Consider the following 25359-nt stretch of genomic DNA (forward strand, 5'->3'; position numbering starts at 1 on the left):
CAGGCCTAGGAAACTTTACCCGGGGTAACAGCCGAGGCGCTTTACGGCGACGGCGGCTGAGTGTGAACCTTGGCGGCGGTGGAGGCGGCCGCGGCGGCGGAGGAGGCGGCGGCGGCGGCTGAGGAGGAAGAGGAGTGGCGGCAGTGGCGGCGGGGACCTGTGCGGGGTGAGCCTCGCGGAGGGGACAGGGAGGGGCCGGGGGTGACAGGGCCAGCGGATGGGTGCGGGAGGACGGGGACGGTGGCCGGCTGAACAGCTGGGCGGCGCTGAAGAGCGGGGGGGGCGCGGAATTGGGGGGGCTGCTCCGTGAGGGACGGTTTCTGCCTTTGTTTCCCCCCCCTCCACCTTCGCCGCCCCCCCCCCCCCCCCCGCCCGACGCCCTCTCTGCTCCGCGCTCGTCCGCGGGGTCTCATGGCCTCCCCTCTCGGTCTGTGTCGCCTCTAGGATGGCGGAGGTACCGCCTGGGCCTAGCAGCCTCCTCCCACCACCAGCACCTCCGGCCTCGGCGGCGGCCGAGCCCCGCTGTCCCTTCCCGGCGGGGGCCGCCCTCGCCTGCTGCAGCGAGGACGAGGAGGACGACGAGGAGCACGAAGGCGGCGGCGGCGGCGGCAGGAGCCCGGCGGGCGGCGAGGCGACGGCGGCGGCCAAGGGGCATCCGTGCCTCCGCTGCCCTCAGCCGCCGCAGGAGCAGCAGCAGCTCAACGGATTGATCAGCCCCGAACTGCGGCACCTCCGGGCGGCCGCCTCTCTCAAGAGCAAGGTTTTGAGCGCGGCCGAGGCGGCCACGACCACGGCCACCCCCGACGGGGGGCCCAGAGCGACTGCAACAAAAGGAGCTGGGGTACACTCGGGCGAGAGCCCCCCTCACTGCCTCCCCAATAATGGAAGAACTGCGCTCCCCAGCCCGGCGGAGGCAGTGGCGGCGAGCGATCCTGCGGCGGCCCGCAATGGACTGGCGGAGGGCACGGAGCAGGAGGAGGAGGAAGATGAGCAGGTGCGGCTGCTGTCTTCATCCCTGACCGCCGGCTGCAGTTTAAGAAGCCCCTCAGGCCGGGAGGTTGAGCCTGGGGAGGATCGGACGATACGTTATGTCCGATATGAATCCGAGCTACAAATGCCCGATATCATGAGACTGATCACCAAAGATCTGTCTGAACCCTACTCCATTTATACCTATAGATATTTTATCCACAACTGGCCACAGCTGTGCTTCTTGGTAAGTGGATGGAATGCAAAGAGGGTGAACGCAGCAGAGAGATCCAGGCCGTGCAGGGCAGGGAGTGTGAGGGCTGAGAGTGGCAGTGGATGTGTACTTCTGCGTTTCATAGTACGTTACATGATGTAAAGTGCGTGTCCACACTCCTAGTTTTTTAATGAAACTGTTTTGAAGGTAAGACTTCTTGATCTGGCTTAACTTGGTACTTATGTAAATGCAACAAGCCTGTATGATGCATGTTGGGGGTCTTCGATTCTGTTTATATTAGCTTATAATCATGTTTAACCGTCTTTAATTACCCTCCCTCATCCTCAAAGCACTTTGCAATCATTTAATTTGAACATGGTTCTGTTCGGATACAGGCTTTATTAATCTCTCAATTACAGCCGTAATCAGGGAAGAGTGTATGCATAAACATGTTTTGGTGAACATGATTGTCAGTAAACTTGCTGTGGCCACATTGGGGAATTAAATCTTACAAGCGTTTTCCGTAATTATGGAGATTGTTTCCTTTTACTTCGACAGGACAATTCAGGACAATTAGCAGTTGTAGCCAGCCTGCTTTCTGGTGCTAGATTGTAGAAGGCACTACTAACACTTCTGGTGGCTGAAAGACCCTGAAGCTCGAACAAAATACCGTTTTGTGGAATGTAGGAAACTTAAGTGTGAAACTGTTACTAATCTCATTTTTTCCTTTAAGAAACGATCATCCATATACGTACATATTAATAGTGACACAGGCTGTGTAAAGCACAGTTGACAAAATTTTTTGATTTCCATGTAAGTGAAAAAGATTTGGCTATGAAACAAGCTAAATAGTTTTCTTGTTGTTTTTTTTTTAATTTATGTACTACTGGCAGTACCAATAGTTTCTTCCAAAAAATATTGACCAATTTTATTCTGAAACCTTTCACTTAAATATTAACTGGAGGTATGTTTTGTATCGTGTCCTCACAAGCATTTTATTTCTTGAATTTCACCAAAGAAAGGCAACATGCTTTTAAGAAATATTTTTTGCTATGTAAAGGGAGAAGCTACTACTATTTATGTTTTAGCATTGACGTAATTGCACTTAGCACTTCGTTGCACATCCCCCCAAGATGTTTTGACAGTTCTTTAGAAATCCATCTTTCTGATTCTGATTCTGTATGTTGGTGGTAATCTAAAAATATAACCTCAGAATTATAGATAATGGTAGTTCTGCTGTTTTCTATGTTCACTTTGCTAAACTTCAATTTAGTATATTTGTTTAAACTGTAGGAACTATCTTATATTCTACAAAACTGCTCTTACAGGATTCTAACCATTGTATCAACATAGAAGTTCTAAGACATGCCTATGTCAGTGCATATGGGGATGATTTTATAGCACTATATATGTGTCATTAAATGCCACTGTAATTGCTAAAAATTGTAGATTGATTCAATTGTAAATTTACCCACAAAAGTATATGACTGAGTCAAACCTTAAATTGAAATATGTATTTCTATTAATTACAGAAAATAGTTGTATATATAATATTTAGTCAGCTTTGGGTTCTGATGTTACCTGGACCTCTCTCAACTTGTCTTCCATTTTCGACTCTGATAAACCTAATATTAAACTTTAGTTTTGATTTTACGTAGACTCCTTCCAGTTCGCCAGCTAATTTGTACTTTAGTTCTTAATAGTTTGTTTAATATTAAATTCTGAATATCTGGAAATTGAGATATGTACAAGTGGTTGACATCTAAGATTTATTAGTGCAAGTATGTATCTGGAGATATGGAACAGAAAACAATAGTTAATCAGAGGCCACTTAGAATTGGGGCCTTTATGTTGGCGTTTAAAAAATTTGAATTTCCTCTAAGAACAATTTAAAATAAATATAAGTGTGTATGTTTATTTTAAATCATATCATTTTAGAACTCTAACGGGTCTTAAATATAATCTAGCTCAACTTAATTTTTTTTTTTTTAATGAAAAAAATTAAGGACCCGAGTGACTTAAAAATGTTTAAATCTTCAGATATTTAGGGGTGCCTGGCTGGCTCAGTCCATGGAGCATCCGACTCTTTTTTTGTTTTTTAATGTTAATTTTTGAGGGAGAGAGAGAGAGAGTGCGAGCGAGCCAGCAGGGAGGGGCAGAGAGAAGGAGACAGAGAATCCCAAGCAGGCTCCATGCTGTCAACACAGAGCCTGATACGGGGCTCTAATTTACAATCCATTGGATCAAGACCTGAGCTGAAATCAAGAGTCGAATGCTTAGCCAACTAAGCCACCCAGGTGCCCCATAGCATGGTGCTGTTGACCTCAGGGTAGTGAGTTTGAGCCTCAAGTTGGATATAGGGATTACTTAAAAATAAAATCTTAAAAAAAAAAAAAGCTTCAGATATTTAGTGGCAGAGAGGTAAAGTTAGAACTTTACCTGACCTCTCATTATGGACATAAGTAAGAATCTGAAAAATGACATACCCTTGATCTTCAGGGAAGATCATTGTGTCCCCAAGTTATATTGCCCTGGCAAACATCAATAATCTCAAGAGATTAAAAACCTCCAAAATGTTTTTGGTTTCTATATATAACCTGTAATGGATCAAATGGAATGTATGAGGTTGAACCTTCCGTAGAAAATTGCCAGCACTTGACCAAACCTGACTAACAAAAATGACAGTTTCTTATGGCTCTTCTAATAATTGTAACAGATGTGATAGTAGAGTACTATACAAATGGGAGATCCTGTCAATTTTTCTGTTCTTAACTAATTTATCTTTGCCATTTTTGAGTTCATGGTATTTTTATCTTTTAGTGCCTTTTTGAACTTCTTAAACTTATTACCAGTGATGTACTATAGTATTTCTGTTTATTCTAAATTTAACTTTCTGGCTTCCTCTGTTTTCCTATGTATAGCATTCTGGAATTTGGGAATTTCTATTTCATACAACTTGTAGTTTTCAAGTTTTGTAGATTGACAAGCAATTGGCCTTGTAGAGTTAAGTCTTAATCTTGCCAAGATTTTTTCAGTTCCCATCCTTGAAAAAGGAACACATTTAATAGTATGACTTCCAAATATATGTGGAGAAGCTTTTATTTGGAAAAATTGATAAGCAGTTTAGTAATTCTTACATATTCATCAGCAATTTCTCAGGAAAAAATAGCAGGGTAGGCCTTCCTCTCTACGAATATCTTATTAGAGTACGTTATATATTGGGCTTTTATTTTTTTGTAATTTTTAAAAAAAATTTTTTAACATTTTTTACTTGTTTTTGAGAGACAGAGCATGGATGGGGGAAGGGCAGAGAGAGAGGAAGACAGAGAATCTGAAGCATGCTCCAGACTCTGAGCTGTCAGCACAGAGCCTGACATGGGGCCCGAACCCACGAGCCATGAGATCATGACCTGAGTGGAAGTTGGACGCATAACTGACTGAGCCACCCAGGTGCCACATTGGGCTTTTATTTTTTAACGATGAGTACCACTTGATTTTTGCTCCTACATATTCTTAACTAGGAAGAGTCAATCTAGTCCAAGCATGAACTGATAAAATACTTTGTTCACCTTTTACTACCTTGGTCAAAAGAAGATTTGTTTGAAATTCCTATCCAATTTGGAAGTATTGTCCAAATGTATTGTATCTAGTGGTTTTGATTCTTTCTTCTTTGGGATGGTTTATTAATTGTGAAATGTAGCTGTCCTACAGTTTTATATCATAGACTTATATAGATTTCCGTTTTCCCTAATTTACAACCTTAGGTCACAAAGTTTTTTAATGTGGGGTGCCTGGGTATGGTTCTGTCATTTAAATGTCCTACTCTTGATCTCAGGGTCGTGAGTTTGGGCCCCACGTTGGGCTCCATGCTGTGCGTGAAGCCTACTTAAAAAAGTTTTTAAATGTACTTTTGGGCCTAACATGTATGTACATACATATATACACAACCACATATATTTGAGATGAGTTAATTTAAAATCAGAAAATGCTGTCAGAGTTGTTCAACCAGGCCACTTTTGTGTGTATTTCAGCTATTATTTCATAAATTTTAAGTTTGTTTTTTTTTTAATTTATTTATTTTGAGAGAGAGTAGAGTGTGAGTGAGAGCTGGGTAGGGCCAGAGAGAGAGAGAGAGAGAGAGAGAGAGAGAGAGAATCCCAAGCAGGCTCTGCACTGAGAGTGCAGAGCCTGACGCTGGGCTCAAACTCACAAACTGCGAGAACATGACGTGAGCCAAAATCAAGAGTCAGATGCTTTACTGACTAAGCCACCGAGGTGCCCCAGAAATTTTGGTTTTGTAAACAGCTTTTACAGAACCAGATTGATTTATTGTGAATGAAAATGGAAGTAACAGTTTTAGAGGTTTATTGTCCAAGATAGTTTTGGATTGTGTGATAAAACAGAAATGAATTAAGTGGATTATTCAATTTAATATCCCTTCAAAAGGATTTTTCTGACCTAGTTCAGGTTTGTGTGAAATGGATTGGAATTATCTAAAAGATTTTTCTCACAGTTTAAAAAAGTCTTTTTAATCATTTTACAGAATGATGAATTAAATGTCACATCAAAATGAAGTTAAAATTAAGTGTAAACTGGGCTTTTTAATTTTTTAAACCAATTCCTGGTTTTTGCTGTTGAAATAGTTTCTTCTGGAAATTCTATTTTATTAAGAGATAATTTGAAGTTTTCATATTTTTTAAATGAGTGCTCTTTAGAGCAAACAAATACTTCTAACTAGCTGACACATTATTAAACAGTTAAAGCTATTGCCCTATTGATATTTACCAGAATACAGTATTACTAGAACTTTTCATCAGTGACAGAACTTTTGAAAAACTTATTTTCAATGGTAACACTGGAAATCTTAATAAAAATGGGGGATTATTAGCATTTATTCAGCATTTAACCTTTAATACTCTGGAAAGACATAAATTTTTATTAAAGTAGCTCTGTAAAATTAAAGCTTTCACTTTAATATGAAGCTCTGGTTTTAAGTTCTAGATATTCTTTGAGCTTTGTGATAATGACGTTGTCGGGAGTGACCAGACCATTGAATATCTTGGTCTTTGTAGTCCTTCACTAACAAAAACCCTTGGGGAGGATCCAAGGAATACCTTAATAACCATCTTTTTTTGTGAAAGTCGTTTGCATTTTTTTGTCTTTGTTTTTGTTTTTTTTCCTGCTCAAAATCGAACTCTACTGTCAGGTAGTATAAATATTAGGTGTTCTGTCTTTCACTAAAACTTTGTTAGAATTACATTTAAATTTATAGTACTTTGATAAGTTTCACAGTATTTTATACCCTAATGAAGAGACATTTTCTTTCTTTCTTTTGAAGAGACATTTTCTTAACAAAATTACTTTCACGTATTTCTCCCCAAATCTTAAATATGTAGGTCTTTATTGCAAATAATTATAAGCACCTCTTATAAAGTACTTGAGTATTAACTTTGTGGAAATCTTGCTTTTTCCCCCCAGGCTTTGATAATGAGCATAAGACATTTATGCCCTAAACAGTGTTGAAAGATTTTAAAACTGGAACTTCTGAAGGAGTTCTGGGATTTAGATTTCTGAAACTTCTGTGATTGCTTTGTTACTAGAATTCTTCTCTCTTCTTTCCTCAAAAATGCTGACCAGTGGTTGGTTGCTGTTTCCCTGGGTAATTGTGCGGTACCTGACGGCAATGTATTCTTCATAACTGTTTGTTTATTTTTAAGGCCATGGTAGGGGAGGAGTGTGTAGGTGCCATCGTTTGCAAGTTGGATATGCACAAAAAGATGTTCCGCAGAGGTTATATAGCCATGTTAGCCGTGGATTCCAAGTACAGGAGAAATGGCATTGGTAAGGAAAATATTATGTCACTAAAAGAATGCATAAGTTATTTTCATTTTTGTTTTTTGAAGCAAAAGACTTAAATGTAAATATATAGAAATGAGAAAGACGCTAAGGGGAGAAAATTAAGGTTATTTTTATTTCAAAATATTTTCAAAATGTTCCTAAAATGAATTGTTTTCTTTATTAGTGTTTTGTTTGAGAAATTGTCTTTCTAATAAGTAACTAGTGAATCAGTTTTTACTTCCAAACATTTTTTTGATCACATTCAAAATGCTTCGCATTGTACTACGTACTGCAGCTCTTAATAGCATTTTGGGGCACTTGATCACAGCTCTCTAGGAGCTGTCTATACTTGGGTTAAGTGGAGCTCAAGGCAAAATTAAGGAGAAATTGTTACCATTATTTAGTTCTAGTCCTCAAACATTATATTAGCAATTCAGGGAGGACCAGGAGAATTGTTTCTTACTATTCCCAAATTCATCTCTTTCTTGGGTCTACTATTCCTGGCATTTTCAGTCAATCTTATACTTATGATTTATAATGGTCATTAGAATCATGTGGGTGATTTAAAAACAAATGTTTCAGTCTCTCTTCCTGAGAATGTTGTGTGTCCTGTTAGAAGTAGGACTGAAGTGTCCCCAGCTGACTGTGATATAAGCCTGGTTAAGAACTACTGTCCTAGTGTCTAGGACCTACTGGCTCTTTGTTCAGGATGGGGGATTGAGCACTTGTCAGAGCATGTCAAATCCTGGGATCTAGTGAAGCTAAGTAAGTATTTGTGAAAGAAGAATTGATGCCTATTCCGGTATTTAGTTACTAGCAGTTTGTCACTTGTAGTTTGTTGTTGTTGTTGTTTCAAATACGAGTATTATTGTCCAATTTAAGAGTTTCATACAGTCTGAGAGGTCATGAGAAATCATTGTGAGTATGCTGACTTAATACATTAGATTTAACCAACTTATTTTTTACAGTGTTAAGAGTTTACTGCTAGGGTTTTTAATGAATTGGACCTGTTATATTGATGCATTGAAAAGAGCTGATAAGAGCTCATGGCAAATGATAGGCAATTATCTGTCTAGTTCAGAGGGCAGAAACTGGTGGCTTGAGGATTGCATCCTGACCTTCAGACATTTTGTTTGGCCCATGTAATGTGTTCTTGGTCATGTACATGGTTTGAAAATGAAGAGATTTCCTAACAATTTGGTTTTCTTAGAATCAGATTTGTCAGTTTTTTCCCTTTAATGTACCACGTGTATCTGACCCTAAACCAGGATACATTTAGCTGGACATTTACAGAGACACCACTGGCATCATTTGGGAATGCCCGGACTCACTGGAAGGTTTGTAGGAGCCAACCCAGTGTCTTGGGTCCACTCTGGGCCACAGCAGTTTCTGGTGTGATCTTTGGCAAGATTGGCCCAAGGGTCTTATAGCTTCTGGCTAGTTCAAGGATTTCCTGGGCTGTTCTGGCCGTACCATATCTTGCCTTTTTCTTTTTTCCCTTTTCTCTTACTTTCAAACAGAAGAGCACAAACTCCTGCTTGGAGCAAATAATTACACCTGAGAAAAAGAGATGCCTAAGGAGCTATGTCTTTTAAGAGGGAACTTATATTACTATGTGTAGGTTTGTTGGGCTCTCAGTTTAAATCTGAATTTTTTCTCACTTAAGATAGTCTGTTGTCTGCGTTCAAGGTAGAACCCAGCATTTGATATTTCTGTGCTTATAAATACGATAATTTAGGTATCCTTAAGAAACTAAATTTTCCTTCATTAATACTCAGATCTATATTCTAGGTACTAACTTGGTTAAGAAAGCTATATATGCCATGGTTGAAGGAGACTGTGATGAGGTAAGTCTTTCTAAATGTTTAAAACCTTTTTTCCTAGTCTGTATTTTATCAGTTTGGTTTTTAAATAAATATCCCACAATAAATTGTATTGCAAATTTCATTGCAAACTATTATTATAACATTGTAGCTTGTGGTGAAAAGCACTTGAGTTTTGACCTAGAACAAATTCTAAGATGATAATGGGAGCTAAAATTTGTTTTTTGTCAAAACATAAAGGTGAAATCTTAGACATTTTCAGTAAATAATTGGTATTCAGGGGAATTGGTATTCAGAGGATTTGTTATCAGTTAAGTCATTTAAGGTGGCTCTTATTACATATCTTACTGTAATTTCCTTACATATCGGCCTTAGTTTCTCTCTAAATAACTTTTTTTTTGTTTAATCTATGGGCCAACTGTCAGTTCATATGAAAGACATTTCATGCTTGAAAAAAAAAAATCAGCATTAGCTAATGATAAGGCTAAGGAGAAAAAAAGACAACCACTTTTAAAATTAGACCTGTCTATGTTTCAACCTAAGAGCATCTTTTCTGTTTAGCTTGTTTGTACAGCCTAACCACAGGTATAAATTTTTTGGTATCCTACAGCACTGTGCCATACACATGGTGAGTGCTCCATAACTAATGGTGATGGTTGGGAATGTTACAATTTACTGTTTCAGGTGGAAGAGAGTAAGTATAAACTAGAGAAGTGTAGATGTTTTTAATATAGCAATGGTGACTATGAAGGAACAAAGTTGTATGATGCTAGTAACTTTATGAACGTTACAAGGGACAGTTGTCTTTGTTATTAGAGGGCAACTATGCCTTAGAGAGTTCTCAAAATACTTGAAATTAGGTAATTTTTCCTCAAAAGTTTGTAACTTGTTTTGATAATTTTTTAAGGTGGGTTTTTTTTCTGTACAAAATTTATACACACTCATTAACCATTATATGTATGTGTATATTTGGGGGTGCAAAGTCCCTTCTTTCACTGTCCTCACACTCTTCAATGCTTTGTTCTTCTTTCCACTTATAGCTACTGTTAATCTTTAAATATGTATCCTCACATTCTAAGCACACATCTTAGCTGTGTAATAGTTTTTCTTTATACAAACGAAACCATAATTATTATTCTGCAATAATTTACTTTTTTCATTTAACAGTATCTCGGGAACATGTTTCCATGTCAGAATACAGAGATTTACCCTAGACTATTCTCATGCTCCTTGTTCACATTAGTTTGTATTCCGACAGGCCACACTAAATAATGGTTGTATGAGTAGGCCTACAGATACATTGGGTAGCACGGAGGAAGTCATCCTGAGATATCAGGGCATTCAGTGTTATTTCAAATAAGCTAATTCACATACACTGGAGGATCTCATATAATTCACAGCTATTAATATCAAGAAGTAAAAGATGCAGTGACCCTGACCATTTTAATGTAACTAAAATTTGCAGAAAAGGATTGGACTGCATATGTTGATCTGTTTGGACCATAGTCACACTGGTGTAGCTCATCAGGAAGAGAAGTCAAGCTTCATAAAAGTTGCTGAAGAATTTGGAAAAATCTTTGGGTTGATAAGACCATGTTTTGATCCTCTACTCCTGAATAGAGTGGTTTCCAGTGAGCAGGGATGTTATGAACAAGGAGTATTACGTTCCTTATAGCTATGCGTTTTGTGAGTTATCCTAGTCACTACCTGCGAGACAGGGTGTGTGCCTTACCTTAACTGAGCAAATGTTTAAATGGTATTGGTTTTTCTTTGAAAGTTCTGGGGAATGATACGGAGATTTGGGTTATATTGTTTTAGTCTCAAAGTTAGGTCCTAAATTAGTGATACGTTTTATGGTAGAAATACTCTTTTCATTGTGGGCCTAAAGATCTTGTTCTGCATTTTCTTTTGAAGCAATGAGTTTTACTTAATATTAATCTGAAACGGAGATAGTTCCATGAACTTACGTTTTTGCAGTTTGAATTACTCTGCCTTTGAATTAAAGAACTCTTCCATGTTTTTTGTTTTGTTTTGTTTTGTTTTTAACTCTTCCATGTTTTAAACAAAATTTAGTGTGTCCCATATTGTTCAGATAAAGGATTTGCTCTATGCAGGGTTAGAATTTTGTTTACTCCTTATAAGGCTTTCACTCTCCCTTTCATTGAGTTTTAAACTATATAAGCAACAATTCTATCCCCCTCTCTCTTCTAATTCTTGATAATTTGTGTTTGTTGGTTCCACTTCCTTTTATTACCATTTCATCCCCTTTGGTTTGGTGTCTTCCCCCTCCAATCCATTGTAACTACTTTCTCACTGATGTGTTTGCTAGGCCTAGTAGCTTTTTGGCCCTCCTACTTGTTAAACTACTTCTCAGTTTTAAGACCCAATACAATAACAATTTTTTAAAGTTTTCCTTAATCCTTCTGGACAGAATCAATTGTGTAGTTTCTGTGGTTTTCTTAACGTTTCTTTTTGTAAAATTTACTTCACTGAAATTTACTTGTTCAGAGTCTGCCTTAGCCACTGTGGAGAGCAGAGATGCCTTTTCTTGTTTACTGCTGTATTCTTAGTACTTAGTGTGGCATTTGCGATAGAGTATGATGGTTGACCAGTTAGTTCTGTGCCACCAGCATCTTATCTGTACCTCCTTTTTTTTTTAATGTACTTGTGAATTTCGACTTGCATAATTGTAAACTTGTCTTTCTCTTTGAGCTTTCTATAAGCTTTCTGGGAAGAGCAGTTATCTTATTTTTGTACATAGTAAAATTTTTTGAAGTATCTACAGGGAGGGGTGCCTGGGTGTCTCAGTCGGTTTGGTGTTTGGCTTCGGCTCAGGTCATGATCTCACGGTTCATGAGTTCAAGCCCCGCATTGGGCTCTGTGCTGACAGCTCAGAGGCTTGAGCCTGCTTCGGATTCTGTGTCTCCCTCTTTCTCTGCCCCTTGCCCACTCTCACTCTGTCTTCTCTCTCTCTCAAAAATAAATAAACATTAAAAATTAAAAAAAAATTATCTACAGCATTATTAGTTAAAATACCTTTTGGTAAAAAAAAAAAATTGCACATAAAAACAGTCATATATGATTCATTGTTCTGAGGAAAACTGAAATTTTAATTCTCTAAGGATGCACTGACCAATTTTGAAATAACCAACATGTAATTTTACTTTTATTAAGTTAGGCCAACCTTCCTTTCTTTAAAAGTGTTAAGGAGTTTTGACAAATTATCAGAAATACATTTGAAAAGGGATTTAAATTACATTTTCTACTACTTAGGTTGTACTGTTTTTTTTTTTTTTATTTATTCTTATAAAGATAGAAATGTTTAAATCTATGCACCTGTAAAGAGAGTGACATTTGGAAATCTCTGTGAAGCCTTACCATGCACATCCAGTCAATTTTTACTTTCTTTTCTATTTGTAGAATTTGTGACCTTGAGCTGAGTTTATATTGCTCTTGGTTGCTCTTGTCATTTTTAAAATAATTTCACAGCATATTAAACCAAAATTAGTAATCACAGAGTTGAAATGTAGATCATGTTTTTGTTCAAATAATAATGAAAGACTCTCCTGATCTAATAGATGTTTTCACTTTGCCTTACTATGACTTTCCTAACTTTTTATGTCAGAATTAGACATGTTAAAACAGCATAACTAAAAGATGTTTTTCATTTTCTGTATATTTGGAGCTGTCTAAAAAATTATAGCATTAAAAAAAGAAACAAGGGGATTTGTTGCTTCATGAATGAGAATGCATTACCCATATTACTGATCTGGCTTGAATTTGGTTACACCCACACATGCTCTTGCTGCCATACTGGTGGCTACTAGGACAAGCATCTTGGCTTTGTGTATTACATTAGGGGAAATAGTAAGAAAAATACACACAAATAGCATGAATGAGTTTTCTAGGATGTCTGTCTGTATGTGTGTATGTATGTATGTTTGTATGTATTTATTTATTTATTTAGAGAGCACTTGCATGCACGCATGGAGAGGCAGAAGGATAGGGGGAGAGAGAGTCCTAAGCAGGCTCCACATCCAGCATAGACCTCAATGTGGGGTTCCTTCTCACGACTGAGATCGTGGCCTGAGCTGAAATCAGTCAGACAGATGCTTAACCGACTGAGCCGCTCAGGCACCCCTAGAATGTTATTTTTAAAGTAGGATTCGTATATCTAAAATAACCCACACAGTGACTGTTTACTTTTGTGTGCTTTTTTCCTGAAATAAATTAGAATGGGGTGATTGGTCAGCATGATGAACAGTGCTTTACCTTTAATCTATAGATGTCCTTTTGAAGTCTTCATCTCTGGGAATTTAAATTTCAGAAATTTTTTTTAGATTTAAAGTATGATTGCTGTGATGTCAATACTCAGAATTAACTCCTGTATGATGAGAATACACCACATTTCTTAATTGAGTTTAAATGTGCTCTATGTGCTCTATTTTTAGTTGACCAGCATCTTCCCATTTCCTCTGGGATCCACCATTCTACTTCCTGCTTTTATGAGTTTATTTTAGTTTCTACATATAAGTGATATCATGCAGTATTTGTCTATGTCTGATATGTTTCACTTAGCATTATGTCCTCCAGGTTCATCCATGTTGCCACAATGGTAGGATTTCTTTAAGGCTGAAAAATATTCCATTGTTTGTATATGCTCCTTTTCTTTATCCATTCATTTGTTGACAGACATTGGACATATAGGTTATTTCTGTATTTTGGCTGTTGTGATAAACATGGGAGTATCTATTTGATACTAAGTACCTATTCGAGGTCCTGATTTTGATTCCTTTGGATATATACCCAGAAGTGGGATTGCTGGATCACATAGTAGTTCTATTTTTAATTTTTTGAGGAACCTCCGTACTGTTCCATGATGGCTGTACCAATTTACATTCCTACCAACAGTGGTCTAATTTAGCATGACCAGTAATAAATCTGTTACATAGTAACAAAATACATATGGTATTTAGTTATGTACAAATACATATCAGGTATTTTTATTATTTTTTGATAATGTACGAAGGTGACTTTTAAGCTTTCTATGTTTAACAATTATATGTTGAACATTTTTAGTTTCGCTGGAAACCTATTTTGGCTATCAAACAGAGGCTGCTAGGTAAAGAACAGAGTAAAACGGAGTTATTGAAACTATCAGGATTTTTTGATCGAGTAGTCTGTCCTAATTAAAGAACTGGGTATGAGAATCCTGGGTTCTAGATTCATCTTCTGTCACTTAGTAGTTGTGTGATTGTAGGCAAGTCATTTAACTTTTTATAGTCTTTCTCTTTGTGTATGCAATGTGGTAGTAATTCTGATCTTAAAGGAATGTTATGAAGAACAATAAAGTTTATTCAGCAGTGTCAGTATAAAGTCTATGAAGTGCCAGATGATAAGCTAGTGTTTAGGTTCTAACAGTGAACAGCTTGCCCTCCCTCCAGCAGTTCCAGCCTAAAATATTAAAAAAGGCTTTCTAAACTGTAATAGTTTGGCTTGTCCTGACAGTGGTTTGTTGCTAAGAGAATCCGTGGAACTTCACTGTAATCTTTTTTTTCTGTTAAGTAGAATTCAACTTTGCCAAGTTTCTTTGGGACCAAAATAACCTCATTATCCTTTGGCTTCCTATGTAATACTCCCATGATGTGGACTAAACGAATAGTTTCATACTGAGTTTTCATTGTAAACCCAGATTCTCTTTTAATTTAAGAGAATTTAAGTGATTAAATATTAAAAAGTTACTTTTTTCTGACATTTCCTATTTTGTCAGATGATCTCTTTATTGCCAGAATGTGAGTGTACCGAGACTATCTTTTGGTTTTAAATAAGGTCAGCCCTTTGTATAATTCCATGTCTGTGTAATTGGGCTGTATTTCACTCATCTGCTAGGATGCCAACAAAGGCGAATTCAACTCTTTACCACACCTCAAGTGTGTATTTATGTAGCCATAATTAGCCTCAGATGTGTCTTAATATTTTCAGTTGCCAAATACTAATGAACATGGACTTAAGTCCCCTTCATTGTGTCATAAGTAGGTTAGATCTCCCATTGCCGCTTTGGTTTACTCTGGGGAAAGAATCAGGGGGAGGCACAGGAGAGTGGATATTAATAAGGTCTAGTTCAGATATGGAGTCTGGTCTGTTTTTGCACTACTGGTGGCCTTGAGTTTCATTCATTTGTTAATTGGAGAAAAATCATATCTGTTTCATAGGATATTTATGAAAATAACATCACAAATGGATATAAAATGACAATGCATATAAATGCTTTACATAGCATTTAGTAAGCCATCAGTAAATATTAGCTTAAAAAAAAACAAACCTGTCACTCCTTTTTCTGTGAAATCAAGTTCCAAGTTTTGAGTTGTACTTTTATTGCTTCACATATTGTTTTGATGTAACATTTTAGCTGTAATTAGGTGGTGGCCTAAAACAGAGTTCTAGGAGTTACCCAAGAGATTTGTTCAAAATTGAAAACCTGTATTGATCAGACTGGACTGTCCCAGACTGGAAGATGGTATACATTACTAAAAAATAAATTTCCATATTTTTAAGAGTAGAGAAAAATTCTTGACTTTTATTCTTATCTTAAACGAGCTTGTTTGCTGTACAACATTTCTTTAAATGTTCTTCCTAGGGGGGTGCCTGGGTGGCTCAGTCAGCTAAGCGTCTGACTCTTGATTTTGGCTTAGGTCATGATCTCAAAATTTGTGAGATCAACCCTGCATTGGGTTCTGTGCTGACAGTGCACAGAACTGTCTGTCTGTCTATCTCTCTTTCAGAATAAACTTAAAAAGAAATAAGACAAATGTTCCTTCCTAGGAACATTTTCTCTTTATCCTGAATTATTAATTACCTGTTTTTAGATCTTTTAAAATTTAAGATTTAGCATGTGATTTGCTCAGTTGCTTTAAGATGATGCTTTCTCTTTAAGTCCTTTGGTCATTTAAAAATTTAATAATACTTTTGTTTAATATTTAAGTAATGTGTGTAATATAATGAAAGGTGCTAAGGATGCATATAATTAACATATCTGAGAGCCTTCTATTTGTCAGGCAGTGTTAGGTATACAGGAAATGGCTGTGAAGGAGGTATACATGATCCTGCCCTTGTTGGGCTCATCAGCTAGGAGAGATGACATGGTCATCAAATGTTGAATGAAGTCAGCGGGGTAGTATAAAAAGAAAGGGATAATCCATCCAGTCTGGAAGTAACAAGCTAAGGCCAAAAGCAAAGAGGACAGGAAGAGCATCCTTCCAGACAGAAAACAATTTATGTGAAAGATCTAAGGTGGGAAAGATCAAGGTGGGTTCCAGAAACTGAAAGTTTAGTGTTGATCATGGAGAACCAGGGGGTAGACCTAAAGCAAAGTTGGTGAGGTAGGTAGATGCCATAATTTGAGGGCTTTTTAAGTTTGTTTAGATTATCTTTATTTATTTTTTAAACTTTTTTTTAAGTTTATTTATTTTGAAAGAGAGAAAGAGTGTGGGAGGGGCAAAGAGAGGGGGGGAGAGAAAGAATCCCAAGCAGGCTCAGCACAGAGCCTGATGTGGGTTCAGTCTCATGAATTGTGAAATCACAATTTCACATGATCATGACTGTCAATGACTGACATGTCTGATCATGGCTGTCAATGTGGAGCCTGATGCGGGGCTCTGTCTCACAAACCATGAGATAATGACTTGAGCTGAAATCAAGAGTCGGATGCTTAACTGACTGAGCTATCCAGGTGCCCCTAGATTATCTATAATTTGTGAACTTTATCTTGAGGACAAAAGAGAGTCAGTAAGTGGTTCTAAACAGAGGTTAACAAGAACATCATTCTACTTAAAGAAAATGGGAGACTTTTTGAGTTAGGAGTATCTTGTAATTACAGTGAAAGTTGATGCCAGCTTGGACTACAGTGGTATGAGTAGGGATAGAAGGAAAAGAGGTTATTTGAGAGATTTAAGAGAGAAGAGAAATAGTGGTTGGATGTATATGGGGGGGGGGGCGGGTAGAGAGGAAAGAAGCTCAATAGTGACTCCTAGGTTTTCAGGTTTGAGGCATTGTTACTGACATGTGGAATTGAGGAGGAGTTGATCATGAGTTCAGTTTTGGATATGATGAAGTACATTTTCTTCTCTATTATTTACATCTACTTGAATAGTTGTCAAATGTTTTGGTAGCTTGAGATAGAAAGTGACTCATAGGCTTCACTTGGACCCTTGTTTAATTATACTTTGCCCTTTTGTCTCATTTCAAACACCTGAGGGTTATGACATCCCAACAGTAACTGTGGCTCACTTTGTTGACAATTCTCAATGAGGTAGGTTGAGAATCAATAGAAAGGCAAATAGAGCTGTGTATATAAAAGGTAGGAGGATGGGATAGAGGATGTTTGGGTAGAGGAAGGTAGAAATAAATTAATAATAATAATAAAAGAAAATCACACAATGTTCAAAAAGTGTCAGTTCTTCATTGTCAGGGCCATTGTTCAGTAATACTAAAAACAACTCAGAAATTAATATTTTATGTGTTCTTCTGTTCAGTGTTGATGTCCATAATGTATAGTCCATGGTTTCAGACTGTTTTCCAACTAGCATCATCAGCATCAATTGGCATTTTTTTTTTTTAATTTTTTTTTTTTCAACGTTTATTTATTTTTGGGACAGAGAGAGACACAGCATGAACGGGGGAGGGGCAGAGAGAGAGGGAGACACAGAATCGCAAACAGGCTCCAGGCTCTGAGCCATCAGCCCAGAGCCCGACGCGGGGCTCGAACTCCCGGACCGCGAGATCGTGACCTGGCTGAAGTCGGACGCTTAACCGACTGCGCCACCCAGGCGCCCCGGCATTTTTTTTTTTAAATATAAATTCTTGGGCCCCACCCCAGATCTACTCAGAAACTCCAGAGGAGGGTGTCTGCAATCCAGTTAACTAATGTTTGGGTATCTTTGGTCTAGGATTGGCAGACTTTCTCTGCAAAGAGCCTAATGGGTAAATATTTTAGACTTTGCAGACTATAGATCTCTGTTGCAACTGTTCAACTCTGCCTTGTATTGAAAAAGGAGTCATGGACATCATGTAAACAAATGGCCATGGTTGTGTTCCAATAAAGCTTTATTGACAGAAACAAGCAATAGACACATTTGGCTCCAGGGCCATAATTTGCAGATTCCGGTCTAGATTCTAGACAAATAGGGTAGTTGTTGACAGGATAAATGACGACAAATTAATGAAAATATAGGAGTAAGGAGTTGGAGGTCAAATTGTATTTTCTTAAAGTTTGTATTGTTGATTTTTTTTCTTTTCTTCATCTTTTTGTCACACTACTTTTCTCCACGGGGAAATAATTCATCTTTGTTTTAGTATAAAATGTATATTGTCATTGCTAAAAATTCCAAACATCACAAAAATCAATAGAACAGAAAATGTCCGCATTCCTACCTCCTCTTGCCCCAAGAGAAAATTACTATTACGATGACCATTTTCTGGGTTCTTTCTTTACATCATTAACATTTATTGTTTTCACCATCAATCTTAAAACCGATATGGAATGTTTTTCTTAAATATTTGGTGTTTACTTTGTGATTTGTCAACTTAAGAAATTATAAGCTAATTTCAAATATATAAAATTATAACTTAGTTTTCTCATATTTTTTTTGAAGGTTGTTTTGGAAACAGAAATAACGAATAAGTCTGCTTTGAAACTTTATGAAAATCTTGGTTTTGTTCGAGATAAGAGGCTGTTCAGATACTATTTAAATGGAGTTGATGCACTGCGACTTAAATTGTGGCTGCGTTGAGAAACTGATACCAAGGAACAACTTTCCAACCACACAGAATCGACCTTTGCATGCAATGCAATTTGTACAGAATTGCTTTGCAGGTGGATTTAGTAATTTCCATGCAGCTCTTACCTGTCAGTGTCTCATTGAGTGTCGCACAATATTTGTTGCACTTTGGCATGGCGCATTTGTTCTGAATTAAAAGAGATTGTTTTACACTTAAAGAGTTCTTTTGGTACCAGCAAGATGTGCCAGTTGATAGCCAAGATTTGTTTGTTCATTTGCAAAGTCTGCTGACAATGTTATTTACACAGTGATCATTTTGTCACAGAACCAGTAAGTGGAACATGATTTTTGTTCCTAAAAAAGCCAATGTAGATTGTAAAAATCTCTAAGTATACTAACATTTCACATGAAACCTGCCATAGTTTTCTGAAGGGGGTGGGGGAAAAGCTTCAATTTTAGGTTTTATTTTTTCAATATTAAATTTTCCATTCTTGGATATTGGTACCTCAGTGATTAGTGAATGAAAAAAAATGTTATGTAGGGTTGGGTGTGTCTTACAATGAGTAAAGATAACAATTAAATTGCGTCTGCCAGTGCCTGTGTAGATAAGTATATTTGTCTTCATCTCTAGTTTTTGAATGCATGCTCTCTTTTCCTTTTCTTTCAGGCCTTTGCAAGCAAACTTTTGTTTTTATTTAAATTCTAAATTTGATAATAAATTATTTCAGATTTTTATAATTTGGATACTTTTTTCCAGGTGAGTGACAGAGTGTTTTACTGTAAAGTCCCTTCTTTCCTTACAGTAAGAAGTTGAATCTACTTGGAAAATCTTTGAGAAATGACTCAAAAGGGATGAGAAAAGTTGATGGAGCCGGGAATTGCTGGGTTTTGGATGCACTTTTTTTTTTTTTTTTTTTTTTGAGAGTGAGGGAATTTTTGGAAAAGAATAGAAAATTAATGTAAATCGGTATGATTTTATTTAATCAAAATTATTGCTAAGCTGTGAAGAACAGCTTTTACAAAGTAGCTGCAACTTTTTTCCCACTTAATTTGGATTCACATTGCTTCCATTTCTTAAATTGTTTCACTTTTGGTTCTTGGTCTTGGAAATAAATTTGAAGGTTCATTGTATCCATTTTAAACTGATTTTATTTTCTTTTCACTTATTTAAGCAAATTCTTGGGGAAGCTTTGCTTAGTTTCCAGAAAAACAAAAGGGAAAATTGGAATATTTTTTTGGAGTGAGTTTTATGGGTTTTCTTAATAGTTATCACCATGTTCAGTTACATTGTATTTTGGTCAATCTGTGCAGTGTAACAAATTTATAAGTTAATTGCTTTCAACTGAGTCAGGAAACCTGTGATGGATAATTTAACTGGAAAACCTAGGTACCCATAAAAAAAAAAAAAAGATTGATTCTCTGTGAAAAATGTTTTGTAGGAATCTATGTTGTTTTTTCTTTAATTTGGATATGCTTTACTTCTGTTCTAGGATTTGGTTTGAATTTTATTTTATGGCTATAATTACTGTATTTTTAAAAACCCTACCTCCATTAACAGTTGGTAAAAGCCCCCTTTCAGGAAAGTTTGTTGCCTTTTTTTTTTTTTTTTTTTTTTTTTTTTTTTTTTTTTTTTTTTTTTTTTTTTTAAAAGGAAAGCTGCTCCTTGCTCAGTGCAGTGTCTTGAAAGTGAACATGGTAACAAGTATTTTAAAAATAAAGATACACAGATTTGGTGAAAATAAAATCTTCCTGCTGGTGGGATCATTTATAGTTCCTCATTTTTAAAGTCAACTTTTTCTTTCATTTTATATTGCTCTTGAAAGTTTAATGGGTAGAGTACTGATTGCGTTAAAATATAACGATCACTCAATACTCAGCTTTCCAGCTGACTGTTTTGAGTATGTCTTTGATCAAATGTCATTTGGGCTCTAGCATTTAGAGGAATGCCAATCATAGTGATGCTTCTGTTATTTTTGATATGGAGGGAACTGAACTAAAAGAGTTATCAAATTTTATCTCACCACTTTATATTTGACTTGCTGATTCATCAGTAATGATTGTTGATGAACATACATTTGCTTGACTCCCTAATGGGGACGGTTCTAAAGTAGATAGATACATGCTAGATTTTCGTTTCAGCCATTATGTTTTGGCGAGTTGTCAATGAAACCATCTCTACTGACCTTTTCTCCCAGAATTGACCAGGTTTCGCTGAACTGACTGGGTGTTTGTAAACGTGACCTTAACCATGTGGCTAAAAAGTCAGATGGTTGCCGTATTGTTCAGCCTGGTGTATGTTGAACAGAAATGTCTACCTTATGTCTTTAATTGGGTATACAAAAATTGTTTACTTAAGTAGACTAAAATTTTAATGTCTAGCATGATAACCCAGCATCAAAACTAAGTCTCCATTCCAGTTGAAGCAGCATCAAACATTCATTTACTTTTTGGTATTGGGCTTTCATCTTTCTTATATAATCTTAAAACAATCTCATTTAAAACTGATAGCGCGAGTTCACTTGGCTAAAACTGAGCAAGATTGGTGCAACTTTCTTTTAACGGGGTGCTGCCTCTTAAAGACTGACTGTACTATCCACTGACACTGGTTTGGCAGTTCGTACTGCTGAACATTTTATACATGCTACCATGAAGCTATATATGTTAGTATTGAAGAAGCTAACGGGTATGCTACCATTTTTTGATGTGTGGACTGATTGTAATTTCCCTTACATTAGGATGAAACTACTCTAGGGGAGTCCACAGATCAGAAACCAGACAGTAGTTTTTGAAGTTGAAGCCAACAAAATTAAAAAAGTAAAATTATTAAAAAATTGGTTTTTTACCCTCCCTACTTACTGAGTAAATTGCCCTCCCTACTTGCTTGACAAATCTGTGTAAAGGAGTTTGTTTGTCACATGTTTTAACTTTACCTTGCCCTGTGTTACAGTATTGGCTGACATGTATAAGACTGGATGTGTATATTTATTATGGTGTCTAAAAATCATGAAGTTCATCACTTTCCAGGAGCATAGATAAAAGCAAATTGGTAGTGCATCAGAGTTACTTTTCAGTGCACCATGACATCACTAAAATGAGTGCTATAATGTTACAGGGCTTTCAGGTTTGTAAAAACATAACCATAAATTATATTGACGTCAGATATGAGTTGAGTATCTATAAAATATCACGTGTATTTCAAAATATTGGACTGCTGTTTGATGACTGGATATTGCTGCATAATTTTCTTCTATTGTCCCATATCCTTTTGGAGAGAGAGATTTAATGGGATTTGAAATGTGCAAGCTGTCTAAATAAGATGCAGTCAAATAAAGTTGGTTAAGTTGTGTTTGCATTTTTCTTTTAGATACAGCTGTGTGCATTTTATGATTGAGTTGTTCTGCTTTTACCTACTAAGAAAAAAAAAAAGCAATCTATTCAGCTCCCCACTTCGTGCCTCCCATCCAAGAATTATTTGGAAGAAGTGATATATAATTATTATCTACTTTGTGTTCTGACAAAGTAAATTTGAAAATAACATGAACTTGATTTTCCTAAAAGTATTCAAAGTTAGTCCACTCAGATATCAATACAAATGAGAGCATTTTTGCATGCCTAAAACCGAAACTTGGTTTTTTGTCCTTGTTTGGTAGCAATTCCTAAGACTGTTTTTATTTTAATTTACTATTTTGTTGTTGTTGTTGTTTGTACTTAAGCAATGTCCCCCCCTCCCCCCCCCTCCGCCCCCTTGCTAAGACACCAAAGTAAAATAGAGCAATATCTGGGCTATTTGCCCCATTCTCATGAGAAGATTTAAATGGTAGTTACACATGCTTTTATATTTGAAGATTTATGGATATTAGAAGAAAGAGATCTGTTTTAAATACGAGTGCTGAATTACTTTCATCATCCATGCAGTCTTCACTTTGTTCTTTTATAGTCAGATAATGAAAATATCTTGAGTTCATGTTTTACTTGAGTCTTACTTACATGAAACTCCTGAGTACCTCATAAATTGTCTGAGTGATGGTCGGAAAGTTGACACCGTCCTGTGACAGCTATGAGCAGAGATCACTATTCATCTGTAGCCCAGAGATACAGTGATACTTTTAAACAGCTTTCAAAAAGAGTGAAAAATCTCATGAGCATATAGCACACTGCACTTTCTTCAGATCAGTGCTATCCAATAGCACTTTTTACAATAATAAAAATGTTCTTTGTGCTCTCCAGCCGCAAAGACTAGTGGCTCTCTAGTAGCCACTAGTCACATGTAGCTAGTGAGCCCTTGAAGAGAAGCAACTATGATTGAAGAAGTGAATTTTTGATTTTAATTAATTGAAATTTAAAGTCACATGCAGTTAGTGGCTATTGGACAGCATAGCTTTAGGTAATATTTAAGTGGGAGTAACTAAGGAAAGCATTTTCTTCAATAGGACTTTTAAAGCTAGTAATTTATTGAACTATGAAATGGAAGGGTCATGATTAAAAGTGATCTCTAAGCAAGAGTATAGCTGCACTTTTTCTATTGACTGTCTATTGCATCAATACAATATTTGACACCACCTCTCTCCCTGCCCCCGTTGTGATGTAGCCCTTCTGAGAGCCCTCTCAGTTTTTATTTGGAAGTCTTCTGGGTTGCAGAGATGCACAGATTAAAGTGCCAAAAATGGGCTGTTGATGAGACTGTCCTGTCTTCTCAGTGTTAAGATATTTTACATAGTTAAGCCTAATAATTTCTCAGTTTATATGAATTTGAGGTCATTTCATCCCTAAATGAGGTTGGGCATTTCTCATTTTACCAGTAGTCAAACGAATATGAAAGTATATCATATTTATAGTTAAATTTTCATTCTGGAAGATCATTCATGCTGATGGAAAGGCAAGTGTTTTTTGGTTCTGAGAGAACAAGATTAATTTTGCTGTGTTCTCTGGCCACGTTGTGTGTTATCTTTGATTCTAGTTGGTCATCTAGTTCATTTAATTCATCAAAAGGGCAGGAGTGGGGGTGGAAAACACCTGGCCAAAGGGAGTGCTGGGCTTGGTACAGCTTGTTAACTGCTGGAGAAAGAGCTCAAAGCATATGTTTGTGAGCAATCAGTGTTTGATCGTCAAATTAAAAGACCTAGGGATAACAAAGACCACCAAAGTGCCAAAACCTATCTTCTACTACTTAAGAAAATGTAAACAATGTAGGGGTTATAATGTAAGGTTTTTATAATGCCAAGAAATAAGCTCATTTTTAGTTATGGATTTTCATTACTACCTCTGCTGTATAAATATATCTCAATTTTCTAATACCTCAATTTCCTGAGATTCTGTATATGCGCTTTTGTAAATAAAAGAATTTGCCATATGCTAGGAGAAGGACCTGGCTTTTAAAGAAATTGTATAAAGACATTTGTTACTGGATTTGTTACACAGTGAATCGATTTGAAATTTCTTAAAAAAACGTTTTATAGCCTTTTCTGGTCCCATTGAGGGTTTTTGTTTTTGTTTTTGTTTTTTTTTAGTAAACATATTCTTAGTGAGATCTGTGTTCAGGAAGCATGTACCCTGATTTGTTAATTTACAGCTTAACAAAGATTTGTATGTCTCCTATGTTTTCCTTTCATGCCAAAGAAACACTCTAAAAAGCCAGCAGGTTGCACGAACTGAAAAAAATTTTTGTACCTTAAACAGGGATTCTTAAGTTTTATTTCCTGGGATTTAGATATTTTCCAGATGAAAATATCTTCAGTTTTTTAGTTAAAGCCAGTAGAAATAATTTGTGAAAATACATGTTTAGGAATGCATTAGTTCCATTAAGGACGTAATGACAATTTTAAGGAACTGTGCTGCATTAAAATCCACAATTGCATGAACCTTTTTAAAGCTGATCTAAGATATAATCACTAAATTTTGTGTATGTATGTGAACTACTCAGGATTCAATGGCCTAACATGTAGGGGATTGATCACTACCATCTTTAGGGCCAGATTTCCCATGGTTGCACACAGCTATTGATTGTTTTAAGGGGGCTAAACCTGCTGCCTTTAAACTTTGCTACCTCCCTCCCTCCAACTGTGGTTGTAAACAGTGACTGCACAGTCAGCTAGCATTATACTTGATTTTATTGTGAATGCAAATAAAATTTGTTAAGTCCACCAAGTATTAACTTAGGTAAATGTAAATTGATTTCAACCTTGTCTTTGGCCAAGTCTACTTGATAGCTTATGATAATTTGGAAATGAAGTACATCAATATGAATGTGAGCATTGTGTTTGAGTTATTGTGGGAATAATTATATTCTTCATATTTGGGACTGGTAATGAACATTTATTTGAAGTGTTTATTTCCATCCTTATGATACGGGGCAAGTTTCTTAACCTCCTCTGAGCCTTTAGTGATTACTACCTGATAGGCATATTGTGAAGAATAAATTGAGATAATTTATGTAAATCACGTTAACAATGCCTAGTAGCTTAGTGCATAGTAAAGAATAAATGGTAATTTGTGTTATTGGTATTTAATATTGGTATACATAATGTTAATATATATACCATAGGATGTAGTAATTTTGTATTTTGGTCATTGGGTTTTGTAGTAACATTTAAGTGGCAAAAGTCATCCAAATATTATGTTAGATCTTATGAGAGTAGCCTAAACTATAGCAGGTGAAGAGAAAAAAACTTTCTGCCATTTTATTATAGAGAATATTAAAATAGAAGAGTATAGTGATCTCTTCATGTACTTACTTCTCTTG

At 36.6% G+C, this 25359-nt stretch overlaps 1 protein-coding gene across 1 annotated transcript; it reads left to right on the forward strand.

Moving 5' to 3' along the window:
- The first annotated feature begins 23 nt into the window (after nt 1-23).
- On the forward strand, nt 24-21972 carry NAA30 (N-alpha-acetyltransferase 30, NatC catalytic subunit). Its single transcript, XM_023255720.2, has 5 exons — nt 24-166; nt 445-1216; nt 6901-7024; nt 8813-8868; nt 18495-21972. Exons 2-5 carry the CDS (start codon nt 446-448, stop codon nt 18630-18632), a joined length of 1089 nt encoding a protein of 362 aa, XP_023111488.2. The 5' UTR covers nt 24-166; nt 445; the 3' UTR covers nt 18633-21972.
- Nucleotides 21973-25359: the final 3387 nt, after the last annotated feature.

This window comes from Felis catus, chromosome B3 (genome assembly GCF_018350175.1).
Source record: "Felis catus isolate Fca126 chromosome B3, F.catus_Fca126_mat1.0, whole genome shotgun sequence".
NCBI lineage: Eukaryota > Metazoa > Chordata > Mammalia > Carnivora > Felidae > Felis > Felis catus.